General features: G+C 51.1%; 2 protein-coding genes across 9 annotated transcripts in view; one reads left to right on the top strand and one right to left on the bottom strand.

Annotated features, from left to right (window-relative positions):
* Positions 4,065 to 7,007, top strand: FAM166B (family with sequence similarity 166 member B). Of its 2 annotated transcripts, XM_005683833.3 has the most exons (6): positions 4,065 to 4,987; positions 5,368 to 5,591; positions 5,679 to 5,896; positions 6,097 to 6,148; positions 6,225 to 6,422; positions 6,750 to 7,007. In XM_005683833.3, the coding sequence occupies exons 1-6, from the start codon at positions 4,926 to 4,928 to the stop codon at positions 6,836 to 6,838; spliced, it is 843 nt and encodes a 280-aa protein (XP_005683890.2). In that variant the 5' UTR covers positions 4,065 to 4,925; the 3' UTR covers positions 6,839 to 7,007. The 2 variants fall into 2 exon arrangements, with proteins under 2 accessions (XP_005683890.2, XP_017907620.1); XM_018052131.1 differs by having other exon boundaries at positions 6,225 to 6,847.
* Positions 6,942 to 14,680, bottom strand: part of RUSC2 (RUN and SH3 domain containing 2) — a 63,625-nt gene continuing 55,886 nt past the window's right edge. For 5 of the 7 annotated variants that reach the window (XM_018052123.1, XM_018052126.1, XM_018052128.1 and 2 more), the window contains 10 exons: positions 12,411 to 13,073; positions 12,012 to 12,197; positions 11,710 to 11,850; positions 10,496 to 10,572; positions 10,117 to 10,291; positions 9,926 to 10,031; positions 9,207 to 9,253; positions 7,954 to 8,755; positions 7,724 to 7,861; positions 6,942 to 7,640 (listed from right to left, as the gene is read on the bottom strand). In XM_018052123.1, the coding sequence (XP_017907612.1) occupies positions 7,439 to 7,640; positions 7,724 to 7,861; positions 7,954 to 8,755; positions 9,207 to 9,253; positions 9,926 to 10,031; positions 10,117 to 10,291; positions 10,496 to 10,572; positions 11,710 to 11,850; positions 12,012 to 12,197; positions 12,411 to 13,073 (2,537 nt within the window). In that variant the 3' untranslated portion in view covers positions 6,942 to 7,438. The remainder of the gene's footprint in view (positions 7,641 to 7,723; positions 7,862 to 7,953; positions 8,756 to 9,206; positions 9,254 to 9,925; positions 10,032 to 10,116; positions 10,292 to 10,495; positions 10,573 to 11,709; positions 11,851 to 12,011; positions 12,198 to 12,410; positions 13,074 to 14,680) is intronic. The other 2 variants (XM_018052129.1, XM_018052130.1) reach the window with 1 other exon arrangement.

Genomic DNA, 14,680 nt, shown 5'->3' with positions numbered 1-14,680 from the left:
ACTTTAGTTTTTTTAAAAAAATATTTATTTATTTGGCTGTGCCAGGTCTTGGTTGTGGCACTCAGGATCTTCAGTCTTCATTGAGGTGTGCCGTGTTTTTAGTTGCAGCATGTGGAATCTAGTTCCTTGATTAGGAATCAAACTTGGGCCCCCTGCATTGGGAGTGCAGAGTCTTAGCCACTGGACCACCAGGGAAGTTCCCCAAATTGTTAATTTGAATCAAAATCTAAATAAGGTCCATACTTTGAGGCTGATGTCTCTTAAACCTTTAACTCCGTCCATTATCTCCCCTCCTCCATTTTTTTTAAGAAACCGGGTCATTTGTCCTTATGGAGTTTCTCAGAATCTGAATTTTGCTAAGCTTTTAGCATGTTCTTCAGTCCCCTGTATTTCCAGTAAAGGTGTAGAGACAATTAGATTTATATTTTATTATTTTGGCAAAACTAATTTGTAGGTGGTTTTAACACTTTTATCATGATGTATATACAGTGTTGGACTTCCCTCGTGGCTCGGATGGTAAAGAATTGCCTGCAATGTGGGAGACCTGGGTTTGATCTCTGGATTGGGAAGATCCCCTGGAGGAGGGCATGGCAACCCACTCTAGAATTCGTGCCTGGAGAATCCCAAGGACAGAGGAGCCTGGCGGGCTACAGTCCATGGGGTCCCAAAGAGACAGACTTGACTGAGTGACTGAGCAGACACACAGATACAGTGGTGGTCTTTGTGATGGGTTTCTCAAATGTGGCACTATTGATATTTTAAAAAATTAGTTTATTTTTTAATTGGAGGAAAATTGCTGTTATTGACATTTTGGACTGTAGAGGTTCTTTATAGTAGGAGGCTGTCCTGGTGCATTGTAGGGATGTTTAGCAGCATCCCTGTCCTCGACCCACTGAATGTCAGTAGCAGTTCCTCCAGTTGTAATCACTAAAATGTCATTTAGACATTGTCCCCCTGGGGGCAAAATTGTTCCTGATTGAGAACTTTTCCTTATTAAACTACTTGTTACTCAGAGACATATTCATATGGGAAAGGCAAAAAAAATAAAAAAATAAAAAAGCTTGTTTCTGTTTTATTTTACCAGCTTTTAAAGTAGTGAGTTGGTTCTCTAGCATCCTCCAACAGTGGCCAATGAGGTGTTTTTTGTAGTATCATCATAAACTCATAATTTAATACATATATGATATGTCTTAATCACTGGCAATTAAAAAAAGTTTTTGAGTTTTAAACTGTCCTATTTTGGCCACTGGACACATTCAAGCTGGCTTCTGAGTCCTTTTGACATGACTCTTAAGGTTTCTTGCTCTTTGATATAATAAAATGTTCTAGTCTCATTTTGTGAATTGCTAGACTGGAGCTGCTATCAGTTATTTTTTCCAGTGATTCATGATTCCTTTTCATTGGAAATGGTATTTAGAAACCTCAATATGGGTAATTTTTGTGTGACCCTTAGGAAGAGCAGTTAAATGGATATATTCATATCCTATTCCTTTTAAAATAGTCTCTTCCACTATCTCTTTATTTTGAAAAAATTCCAAACATGCAGAAAAGCTGAAGGAATACACAGTGAACATCTGTATGTGCATGCTAAGTTGCTTCAGTCGTGTCTGACTCTTTTCTACCCCATGGACTGTAGCCTGCCAGGTTCCTCTGTCCATGGGGATTCTTCGGTCAAGAATACTGGAGTGTGTTGCCATGCCCTCCTCCAGGGGACCTTCCCAACCCAGGGATCAAACCTGCGTCTCCAGCAACTTCTGCATTGCAAGTGGATTCTTTACCGCTGAGCCACCAGGAAAGTCTGAATAACTGAATAACCCTCAGCTCAATTCAACAATTGTTATTTTGTTATGTTTGTTCTGTCTCTCTCTGATAAAAAATTGTATGGTGTGGTATTTGATATAGTATGGTTATACTGTACTATTTAGTATGATTTTTTATTGTACCATTTGAAAGTACATTGCAGGCATTATGACACTTCATTAGTGTTATCTTCCAAGGTAATTTTCTATGTAACCATAATACCATTATCACATCTTGAATTACTTTCTTCATTTAGTTCCTTTTTTTTTTTTTTGTGGGGGTAGGGGGTGCACTTGCATGATCTTAGCCCCTCAACCAGGGGTAGAACCCAAGCCCTTAGCAGTGAGAGCTCAGAATCCTAATCACTGGACCACCAGGGAATTCCCCTTCCTTTAGTTTTTTGATTCTCCTATTTTATTGGTTCCTTCTGGGGCTCTTTTGCTGATTCTTCTTCATTATGCATGATTCAGCTACCTTATCCTACTCAATGAGGTAGTAACATTAGCTTACCATTTTATAGATGAGAATACTGGGGTCTGATGAAATGAATTTAGCCAGGGTCTGTATCTCTAGTGACTAGGATTTGAACTAGTGTTTTCGTTTTGTTTTATATTATGATACCTTTGACTCTAAGTGAAAGAGAAGTTGGAAGTGGCCTTAACAATAATGAAATCACTTCATAAGAAGGATGGTTAATTCTGAGACTCTACATTACCATCAAGGATCTAGGCCTTTCTATTCTACCATCCACCCTGGATGGATTAAGGCTTTATCTGGAGGTTAGCTTAGCTTTCCGCAAGATTTATGATTCCTGCCAAAGTTCCAACATCATATTCACAGAATTTCTCAAGGCAGGAAAAGACATTCCTTTTTGTCCATCTCTCTTTCTCTAATTTGTTGTGCATCTTTTTTAAGAGCAAAGAAACTTTCCCTAGGACCCTCCTTCATCCCAGCAGACTTGCTCTCATATTGTTCAGATTGCCACAAGCCCAAACCTAACCAGTCATTGGCAAGGGAAACGGGACCACTATGATGGGCTTAGACTAATCAAGACGCATTCCTATGGCTGGTTCTGAGCTTCCCTGAAGCTCCTGACTGCTTGGCAGAACAAAATTGAAGTCCTGTTAGGAAGAAGGGAGATGGGGGTAGGGAATAGGTATGAAGTGTGCAACCAACAGTGTCTGTTACAGAATCCAGGTTGTTAGCCTTGACATACTTCTGCTATTCTAGGCTCTGCCTTCAGCTCCCTCCCTCACTCCAGCATACTTCCTGTGAGCCACGCCCCCTACAGTTCTAGCTCTCATGACACATACCAAGGTTGTCCTTGGCAGAACAGTGAGGAACGTGAAATTTATTCTTTGGTGCCCAGTGCTCTTGTGCAAGCCGAAGAAGTCAGTGACACGTGCTTCGTCAGCCCTGGCACTGGCCGTGGGGGCAGGGAGGGGAGGAGGGCAGAGGTTCTGCCTTCTGGAAAGGTAGCATCCCCCAGATCTCTTTTTCTTGGTCTATACTTCTCTTAGAATCTGAATGGTTTTGGTAACAAATTCTAATTTGCCTCCTAGTTTTAACATTACCTTCATATCTCCTTCCCCTGAACTCCCACATTGAGGAAACCTGTATCCACTGAATTTACTAACCATTCACTGATCTCCCCTTTGTATTAGAAATTTAGAGATAATACTAAACAATTGGAAATGAAATTAAGTTTTAGAAGCTGTGTGCCAGGTGATGGGGTAAGTCTTTTCACACACACTATCTGTGTTCTTTTTTTTAAATTAATTTAATTGGAGGCTCATTACTTTACAATATTGTAGTGGTTTTTACCATACATTGACATGAATCAGCCACGGGTGTACATGTGTTCCCCAACCTGAGCCCCCCTCCTACTTCCCTCCCCATCCCATCCCTCAGGGTCATCCCGGTGCACCAACCCTGAGCACCCTGTCTCATGCATCAAACCTGGACTGGCGATCTATTTCACATATGATAATATACATGTTTCAGTGCTATTCTCTCAAATCATCCCACCTTCACCTTCTCCCACAGAGTCCAAAAGACTGTTCTTTACATCTGTGTCTTTTGCTCTCTCATAGGGTCATCATTACCATCTTTCTGAATTCCATATATATGTGTTAGTACACTGTATCAGTATTTTTCTTTCTGACTGACTTTACTCTGTATAATAGACTCCAGTTTCATCCACCTCATTAGAACTGATTCAAATGCATTCTTTTTTATGGCTGAGTAATATTCCATCATGTGTGTGTACCACAGCTGTCTTATCCATTCATCTGCTGATGGACATCTAGGTTGCTTCCATGTCCTGGCTATTGTCAACAGTGCCGCGGTGACTGACTGTATTCTTAACAGCATCTTGGTAGGCTAGACTATTTTTGCTTTCCTGTTAAGAGTTTAGGGATTTTAGGTTCAGAGGGAGCCACCTGCTTACAGTTAAAGGCCGCTAACTATTAGGAGCTCGTGGCTGCCTGACCTCACACCTATGCCCTTTCTCCTACCCCACCACTCTGGCTTCATGGTTTTTATTGTTACAAAGCATGTTTGTATACATTAATCTGAGGCTCGCAACAGTGGCAGGGTGAGTAGTAGTACCTGCATTTTATAAATGAGGATAGGAGGCTTCAGAGGTACTAAATGTCACTGCTTAGAGGTCTTTTGGTTCCTTTATCCCCTATCACCTCCCCTCTGGGCTTTCCTAGGAAATCACCTTCCACCAAGACTGAGAGAGAGGAGAATCCACATCTCCTCAGACAGGTGCTCAGAGAGGGGCTTAGGAATGGCGCAATGGATCTATCAGGTTTTGCTCCCCTGCCTCCCACTCAAGGGCTTCCTTCCGTCCTGCAGCGGGGAGGCTGTCTGTACTCAGCCTTCTCCCTGCCCCCAGGTGGCAGGACTGCATTTGTTCAGGAGCAGACAGACCAGCGAGCCTCTGCTCTCCTGGTCTGCTGGTCTTGGCCCTGGCCGTCATCACACCAGGGCTCCCGCCCCCTCTCCCCTCTGAGCCCCGCCTCCTGCCGCTGGCTCAGCCTCCCAGCCCTGGACACAGTTAGTACACACAGCCCAGAGGCTGAGCTCAAGGAGAAACAAAAGGAACTGCCAGGGTCCCCATGGCTATGGCCAGCACCTTCATACCAGGACTGAACCCCCAGAACCCTCATTATATCCCAGGGTAAGAGCATACCCGTTTGCTTCTGGGAGGAGAGGTAATAAGGATATAGAGTTGTGCCACCTCGGCCTTGGGGGCCAAGTGGACATTGTGGTATGGGCGGCTTATGGATGGGTTATCTATGATGTTGCATGGAAAAGGAAAAGCAAAGGAATAGTAGGAACCGGGCCTGCTGTGAAGCTTTGTGTTGTACTCTCCATGGCAACAGGGTAACAGCCGAGGGGAAGGTTGAAAACCCAGACACAGTACTAAGAAATGCCTGCTCCAAATATACACACAGCAGAGTCCAGAAATGATCAGGGGCTCAGCGGTCTCTGCTCCTCTGTCTGGGGATGGTGAGGCAGGGGGACTCTGGAGGTGAGCAGGTGAGACTTGTGCTGCAGGTACACTGGACACTGCCCACTACTTCGGTTCAGCATGGGCCAGACCTACGGAGAGATGACTGGGCAGCTACTTCGAGGCTCTCCTGGCCTCGCCTGGCCCCCCGCCCACCGCACACTTCTGCCTCCCATTCGGCCTCCAAGATCCCCCGAGCCTCGCAGGAGAAGCCTGCCTGTCAGGCGTGGACACGAAAGGCTCAGCTCCAGCATGGTCCCCGGGTACACAGGTTCGGATACGGGTATGAACAGGGTCCCCCATCCCAGAACACGGGCCCCACGCTCTAATGCATCTCCTTTGTCCCCTGCCCACCTAGGTTTTGTGCCACAGGCACAGTTCATCTTTGCCAAGAACTGCAGCCAGGTCTGGGCTGAGGCTCTGAATGGTTTTACTCAGTGGAGTGGAGGACAGGGGAGTCAGGAGCTGCCCAAAGAGGCCAAGGGAGAAAAAGACGTGGAGAAAGACCAAGAGCCAAAGCCGGGGGCAGAGCTGGAGGCAGAAAAGGAGCCGGAGCTGGGGCAGGAGGCGGAACAAGTGAGATGGAGAAGGCTGAGGCAGGACCCAGCGGTGGGAGCGGGGAGCCCCTGCCTCTGTGCGGCCGGGCCTGCGGCGGCCATGTGTAGGCTGGCTGTGGGTGCAGGGCCAGGCCACCAGCCCCACTGCCCTGGGAGCTTGTGCTATAACCCAGGGGCTGAATTTGTTTGCCGTTTCTCCTCTATCAATCTCCTCACAAGGCTTCGCCTTATTCCATGGATGACAGAGACCCTGGCAAGTTCTTCATGTCAGGTGAGAGGATGTGGGCAATGACCAGAGGCCTGGGGATGTGCCCAGAAGGTACCGACTGAGTGTTCCCGCCCCCCAGGCTTCACTGGTTATGTGCCCCGTGCTCGCTTCCTCTTCGGCTCCAGCTTTCCTGTGCTCAGCAACCAGGCGCTGCAGGAGTTTGGAAAGATGAAGTCACCGGGCAGGTCCCAGAAGGATCCTAAGCATCTCCCCGCACTGTCCCGGACCTACCCTCAGCGCCTGGGCCTTTTACCTAAATACGGGGGCTATGTCCCAGGTGAGCATGGCCCAGGAGGGAGGCTTTGGGGACTGGGATATTTGTGTGTGTGTGTGTGTGTGTGTGTGTGTGTGTGTGTGTGTGAGTGTGTGAGTGTGAGTGAGTGATAGATGGAGGTGGTTTGGGGGATGGGAACTAGTAGATACAGGGAGGGGTCCTTGGATCGTGAGGTTTGGCTTTATCACTGGCAGAAAAGGAACTGACATAGCTCCTAGTGGGGAGTGAGGACCAGAGTTTGGAGGATAACTTGGAGGTTCTGGGTAACTGGCTGAGAAATAACTTTTCTGTGCCTCTGGCTACAGATGACAGACTCTTTTGGCCACACAGGGTATAAGTTCCAGTTCGGCCGCACGTATGGGCATCTCACCCAGGATGCTCTGGCTCTCAGCGCCCTCCAGAAGCAGCTCCTGGTGTAGGTACCTGGCATTTAAGTTCTCTCTTCCCTTGTCATCCTATCCCAGCCATCCTTTTGGAAAGAAGAAAGGCGGGTTGGCAGGAGGAAGCACAAAGAGAGAACAGTTTGGAGGCCGAGCACCTTTTTTATTAATAGGTGTAATAAATAAATAAATAAATACATAAACAGAAGCCTGGGCTCCTCCTCCCTCCTTGACCGCCAGGCACTGGCCACAGCCTATTTACAGCTGGGGGCTTAGGGAACTGGCCCCAATACTGTCACACAACCTCCTCACCACCTGGCTGAGGGAACCCTGCAAGTGGGCCTTCTGGTCACCTCCCTCCACAGGGAAGTACCTGTCTGCACCCATGGGAGGACTGGCCAGATTGGCTGGGGAGACTCTGGCAGCCCAGTGCTGCATCCCTTCCCTCCTCTCCTGGGGGAAGGCCTGACGAGGTCACTGGGACAGGTAATGGGGAGTAATTAATACTGAGCACAGGGATATGTGGCCCCCAGCTCTCGGTCTACTCTCTGTAACCAGGCCAGACGGCTTGGGAAGCACTCTTAGGCGATGAGCCTGGGGGCTGTGAGGGTCCCTGAGGCCACCAGCATGCACAGGGCCTCAGTTCTGGCTGCTTCCAGGGCTTGGACTTGGAGTTGGGGTCAGAGTCACGTAGGCCAGGGGCACCAGGCCGGTGTCTGAGCCGCGGCTGCAGCGCAGCCAGTCCGCCCCGGCTGGCCCCAGCACCCGCAGGGTGTCTCCCTTGCGGAAGCTCAGCTGTCCAGGGCCTGTGGCCAGATGGTGGCACAGCGCCTTCACCTCACTGGGGAGACAACAAATGGAGGTCAGAGAAAGCCCATCCCGAGCCAGCCTCAGCCCCTCAACCCTCCGGTCTCCCTGTCTCACCATGGAGGCTTGGAAGGCAGGCCTGGAGAGGGTGGCTCCTGCAGACAGTCCTTGGGCTCTGGCTCCCGGCGGGCACCCACTGTTTGCGCCACGAGCTGGAACACAGACTTGTCCAGGCTGAGCCAGTCCGAGGGCAGCCTAGGGGACAGTGGCCAGGGCTCTGGCTTCATCTGTGCCAGTTTTAGAGCAGGCTCTCCACTCCCTAGTCCCCACCAGGGGCCACCTCTTACCTATTTGTGGGTCGGGCCTCCCGCTGAGCCTTCCGGGACCCAAAGAGGTGTCCCCACTTGATGCCCCCTGGTGAAGGTTCAGATGCTCCTTCCTCATTTTCGGCTGTGGGGGCAGCAGACCCCTCCCTCTCCCGGCTCCGCCTCAGCTCCGCCAGTACAGAATCAGGGGGGCTCCCCATCCAGAAAGGCCAGCCCCTCTCCCGGCCGAGGGTCTCCTCAGGGGCAGGGCAGGCCTCCGCTCCCTCCACGACTCCCTCTCGGGGGGGTGGCCCCACGCCTCCTGCGCCTTTCTTTTTCTCGCTGCTGCTACCAGTGCTGCTACCTCGGGGGAACCTAGAGCCCTCGCTGGAGCCGTCGATGTAGACCTGGGAGCTCTGCATGAGCTGGTACCACCAGCCAGCCTGCCCACTTCGGGCCCATCTGCCGCGCCCTGAGCTCCCGGCCGCCTCTGTCTCCCCCTCTTCCTCCTCCTCTTCTCCACCTTCTGGGGCACCCACACCCTTCACCCGCTCCCCAGGGGCCGCCCTGTCCACATCTCCGGGGCCGTCCTGGCCGCGGGAGCGGGCCAGCTGCAGGGTCGAGTGGGCGGACAATAGCAGGTCTTGGGACACTCGCAGCAATTCCTTGTGCTGCCGCTGCTGCTGGCCGCTCTGCAGCAGCCGGTGTTGGAACAGCAGGTCTAGGCTGAAGGGCAGGAGGGCCAAGGGTTGGAGCAGCAGCAGCAGCTCCTCAAAGAGGCCAGGGCACACTGTATGCGCTGCATTCAGAAAGCCCCACGGCTGGTAGTGGGTCTGGATGATATCTAGGGGAGAAAGAGAGAGGGACTGAGCCACATAGAGAAGCAGAGCCTGGCCTGGGGTGGGCCTCGGAAAGGCACGCTGGGCAGAGCCATCGCATACTGCTGGGCAGGCTGTGTACTGTGCACTGAGCTGCACTGTGGTGTGAACAATGCCTCTGGAAGTTGTGCGGTGCACACGCTCCATCAGCTTAAGCGGGAACCTCGAGTTCAGAGGAGAAGCTCCTCGCCACCCTGACTTCCAGATTGACTGAGTATCCTCCTGGCTCCCAGGCTCTAACATAGCAGAGGCTGGGAAAGGACTCGGGTAGAAGCCCAAGCCTCGAGATGAAAGCTTGTGTGGTTCTCCTCCCCACCTCTAGAGTCTGCAAAGACAGCAGTGCCGCCGCCCCCTTTTGATCCTCCCAGGACTGGCCTGTATTGAGTTGGCAAGACAGAGCAGGGTTCTGAGTGTTACCTTCGTGGTTATAGAGGTGATTAAACCAGAACTCCAGGGACCGGATGCTGCAGGGAGAGAGGTGAAGAGTTGAGTCTTGTGCGGCTATAGCCAGACCGTGAGGTACAAAGGAGACAGATACAGGGGGTCAGACATACAGCAGAAGTACAGGTGAACATCTCCCTTCTATGGCAGGGCTAGTTTCATGTTACATGGTTCTAGAAACTCAGAGGGGATGCAGGCGGGGGTGATTCACAAGCCAATCACTTCTTAGAATGGAGTTGACTTGCCCATGACTGAAGAAGTCAGGGCAGCTACTGATGAGAGGACAGGGCAGCTCGGGGCCAGAGGGGATGACCCTGGCTCATACTCGAGAAAGAAGGATACTATGATATACGTGCCCAGGTGGACTGGGTCAAGCAGGACTCAGAAGCAGTGCTGGAACTGAGAGGTTCAGGGTTACAATACCCATGGAGACTGAGAACCAGATTAATTTCCAAATGAGCCAGATTACAGATTTATAAAAGCAGAAGCCTGTATTGGTGATCAGAGTCATGGGTCTGGTGGGAAGCCTGTGACCCACTAAGAGAGGCTGTAGCAAGGTGGGGAGAAAGTGGGCCTGAGCCTGGCCACAGATCCCGCAGATTCACCCTTTCTGACTCAGTCTAGGGCGCTGGCTCTTCAGAGGTGCTGGGGCCCAGGGGAGGGGGCTGGTGGGCTGCAGATTTCCACACACTCACTTGAGCAGGCCGAGGATGAAGGCGTTGAAGCGCATGGTGTGACTGGTGAGCTCTGGGAACTGGCTGACTTTGTTGTACAGGCCATGCAAGACCTTGGTGGATGGGCCTGGGAGGAAGCCAGAGTCGGAGGTCACCATCTTTGGAACCCTGAAAATTCAGCTTGGGCTTCTTCCCTTGCCACCAGCACTGACCTAGCTGTGTGGAGGCCTCCACCACACTCCACGGTGTGTTCTTACGTTGCCCAATGATGACGTCCAGCACAAAAGACTTGAGTCCGTCCTCCAACAAAGCCCGCACCGCAGGGCACAGGTACTTCAGAACCAGGTGGCCCACATTGGGGCTCACAGAACTGTTCCCCAGCTTTGCCTGTGGATGCAACAGGGAAGTACAGGGAATTACCTGCAACCTGGGTCCTTTCTGACTGCCTTAGTCCTTACAGTACTTCTCTTGTGGTCCCCGTCCCTGAGGACCCAGCTCTGAGTTCTGGGGGAAGGAGAGCAAGGGACGGGGGCAGCACAGGATAGGTGACGGTCAGCAGAACGGAGCTCAGCTCTCCAGTCTCTTGCCTACCTTGACTCCGGGATCCCGGCTTGTGCCAAAATGGGCCACAATGAGGTCCACAGCAGTGTTGACAGCTTTCACCAGCCCTGCAAGTGAGAATTTGATGCACCAGGTCCCTAAGTGAGTCCCCAAGCAAGCTGGCTGGGAGTGGGCCCTCAGTGGGGAGGCCCCCCCCCCCCGCCCCACACACACACACTCTCTCTCTCTCTCTCTGTCCCTGCATAGATACCACAGGCCTTGGCTTCTTCCTGGTTTTGCCCAGTTCTCAAGTCCTTCCTGTTTTAACCTCACTGCCAAGACCCACCCCAATGATTCCATTAAGACACTCAACGTACTCACTTCCTTGCCCTTGTACTTCAAGCCTGGATCAGTCTAACTCTCCATCCTCTCCACTTTGAGAAACCAGGCTATTGGCTGCTGTTGGAGAAATTCCAAAGCTGTTCACCTAGGGCCTGGGAAGGGCACTTCTTTGATGTGTGCCTTGCAGCACCCTCTGCTATGCCCTCAGGTTGCCATGCCAAATCTTTATCCCTCTTCTCAAGCCCTTGGTTCTACTTCACTCAGAGAAGAGAGGCCACTGGTAATGAATTCAACTTCCCTCTCCATCCAAAAGATGGGATTACATCACATCTATCCTCCTTCCCACCTGCCCTCCCATACTCCCTTTCCATCTTGGAGGAAGGTGGCCATTCCCCTTATTGCCTAAGGTTCTTCCCTCTCGATGCTCTGAGTCCTCTGCTCTGCCTCTGCAAGGGACTTCAGCTTCATCTTTCTCCCTTTCACAAGCTCCTTCTCTTCAGCCCACAGTTATGCTCAATCTTCTCCTTATCATCTCATTTAAATGGCTCTGCTAAATAGACTGGTTCTCTGTCAGTCCTTATCTGATTAGATGTTATGATCAGGCTTATCCAAGCCACCTTGTCCTGTAGCACTTGAGCTCCCCTGGTATAGCACACAGGAGTCTCCCTCCCTACACATAGCTCCCTGAGGGAAGCGAATGGAGACTGAGTCTTAAGCATCTGATAAATGACTGTTGTTCACTTGCAGATACTCATGATCCATAGTACAGACTTCTGCCTCTTGCCCCAAAGCTTGTGCTAATTCCCTCCCAGCACTTGGAGTTCTAAGACAGGGAAATATTCTGAAGGGCTAGATAGTTGGGCCACAGGCATAAAAAGGTAGTAACAGCAGATTTTCAGTCTTGAGCTAGGAATGATATTCACCTTTTTTCTGAAGCACATCAATGGATACAGCCTCTGAGCTGCCATCTGGGGACAGGCAAAATTCAGCGGGGGGCTTCTCAGTCAAGGAGAAAGGGTCTTGGAAGTCAGGGCAGGTTAGCGGTAACGGTTTCACTACTTGACCTGGAAAGAAGAGAAAAATCAGTCCCAAGCAACTGTCTCCCTGAGTGGCAGCTCAGTTCTGTGCCTCATGTCCTCTGAGATGTGTTCTTTTGGGACTGATCCCTTCCCTCCCGGCTGTAGCAGAGCCTGCCCTGGGTTTTCTGGGGACCTGGCCCACACACCATTCAGCCGGCAGTTCAGATGGCCAGCAGCACCGAGGGAGCCGGGGAACTCAAAGATGGGGTTCCTTCGGGCCAGCCGAGCATCCTGTGGCCTTCGGTCTAGGCTCCCTGACAAACCAGGGGGTCCTAGAGGGTTCTTCCTCCTGTATTCTCGCCACTTGAGTGCTTGAGGGGATAGATGGTTGGCTGAAATCAGGAGAGATTAGCAGAAGAGACAGGAAATAGTTAAAAGACAGCATTTCATACCCACCCAGTGGGCCTATATAAAACCCGAGGGTTGGGATATTAGCTACAGATGGGCAAACTGTAACCTGTGACCCCATGTGGAGTACAGGAAATCATTCAAAGGGGAGGTAAACTGCCTAGGTGGGAAAGGGCGATGGGCAGTGAGCTTCATACCATTACTGGGCCTGGAAGCCATGCTGCCCTCGCCACCTCCCCGGACCAGGCTCTCTGCCCGGCTGAGGCTAGATCTCCAGGAGCCCAGAGGAGGCAAACTTCCTGTCCCATGGAGCCGGTACTCAGCCAAGGTCAGTATCTTCGGATCCTCCTTCTGCAGCTGCTGGGAGACGGCAGGCCGGACAGCAGGAGGACAGGAAAGGCCCCATGGAGGTGGGCTTTCTGTGGCTGTGGCCTGCTCTGGGAGAGGGGAGCACGAAGTGGAGGCCGAAGAGTCGGTGCTGGGCCCAAAGGGGCCAGTACTCCGGATGGGGGAGTAGCTGCCCAGGGGCGACGGCCGCAAGGTCTCTGGCTCAGGCCTGGCTTTCCTGGCACCCCTGTGGGTGGGCACCTGTGGCTCCCCTGAAGGAGCTGGGCCTGGGCCTTGAGCAGCGGGGGCAGCTGCGGGGGCAGGCTGCGGTGCACGGTTGCAGCCCGAGAGGCTGTAGAGCTGGGAAAGGCTGTGCAGGGCCCGGGCCTTGGCCAGCTGCTTGGGGAAGTGGTGCTGGAACACGAACGGCTGGATGGGCAGCGTGGTTGGCCTCTGCTCCTTGCTGTAGCGAAGGACCGGTCGGCTCTCAGCACCACCCCCTGCGGCAACAGGGATGGAGAAGGAATCAAACACTGAAATCACATGAGAGGAAGCAAAGAAGCAGTCAGGAGATGATGCTCACCAGGGAGAGTAAGAGAGGGGCAGGACCTGGGCTGGAGGAGCTGAGTAGGGTAGGGGTAATTGACTCTGTGGAATGTGCCACCACTGCTTCTCCCATCTTCTCCTGGTGTTTTCATAACATTGACTTGTCTCTTGGCTGTTTAGCTCTCTCTTCTTTTTCTTGACTTCAGATGTGGGTGCATCTTAAGGCCCATTTCTTATATTTGCCTTTACACTTTCTTCCGTGCGTTGTTCTATTCAGACAGTCATATAGGTGACTTCTGAACCCATGGCTTTAGCCTCAACCTTTCTCTTGATCTCTAGATCATTCTGCTTTAGGTTTCTGCTTCCAATTAAAATTTGCTATTTAAAATACCTCATTCATTCTCCTGATGATTTCCATTTCTGCCAATGACAGAACCACCATTTTCTTTGTGAAAGTGAAAGCGTCAGTCACTTAGTTATGTCTGAGTCTTTGTGACCCCCAAGGACTGTAGCCCGCCAGGCTCCTCTGTCCATTGGGATGCTCCAGGCAAGAATACTGGAGTGGGTCACTGTTTCCTTCTCCTCTGTATCTAAGGTCTAAAGGCCTGGAGTCAGTCACATACTTTCAGTGTCAAGATGTTAATTTACTTCAAGCTTTCACCCATCGTCCCCTCCTCAACTACAGCCCACATATTTCATTCTTGACCAGATCTAACCGTAATAAAATATTCCTTTACTTGCGGCCAGAGTCAGCTTCCTGTCACCCAATCTACCCCAGGCATACTCTTTCACTGATCCTAGCATTGGAACCCCAGAGTCCATATCTGCTCCCTCCACACAGAGGCGTGTTTCCCAAGGTTGGTCCTCTCCTGTTCTTTCAGCCAATCTTCTAGTCAGTGTCCCACAAAACATGTGTCTCAGAACTAAACACAACACTCCACAACACCGCACAGAGGCAAAGTCTTTGCGTATGGGCTGTGCTTCTAATTAAACACCGCGCACTGTCAACACCCGAATAAACACAAGGTGGCGCTATAACCACCCAATCACCTGAAACCCTGGGTGTGGCTCACTTGCACCCTGGGTTCAACAGCTCTGAAGCAGGAATTAGTATCCATTGTTAAAAGACCTGGGTATTGGAAATTTAGAGATTAAGTCGTTTGCCCAAGGTCACACAACTAGGAAGTGACACAGCTAGAATTCTGCCTAAGTCAGAGTTTGGCTTTGGGACTAATGTTCCCTCTGCCACATCGCACCACACATGAAATGGTATCAGGCTGGGTTTTCCTGCTCCTTGCCTTTCCGCATTTATTTACTTCGGCGAGTCTTAAGGGGATGGGGACCACAACCCCATAAGGCAGGTGTTTCAGAACCACTCTCAGGAGACGTTTTCAGACTATACTCTTCTGCCAGTCCCAGTCAGGGCTTAGCGAACAGCCCTTGTCAATCTCCCTTGCTCACTATGCTCCAGTCATACCTTCTTCGGTCCTTAAACATGTCAAGTTCATTAACATCTTGGGGTCTTGTGTTCCTTCTGCCTGAAATCAGCTAGGCATCAACTCAAGCATCACCTTCTCCTCAAGACCTCTGATTG

Source organism: Capra hircus, chromosome 8, assembly GCF_001704415.2.
Source record: "Capra hircus breed San Clemente chromosome 8, ASM170441v1, whole genome shotgun sequence".
Classification (NCBI taxonomy): Eukaryota; Metazoa; Chordata; class Mammalia; order Artiodactyla; family Bovidae; genus Capra; species Capra hircus.
The sequence above is the reverse complement of the archived record's forward strand: the minus strand, read 5'-3'. Positions and strand labels throughout refer to the sequence as shown.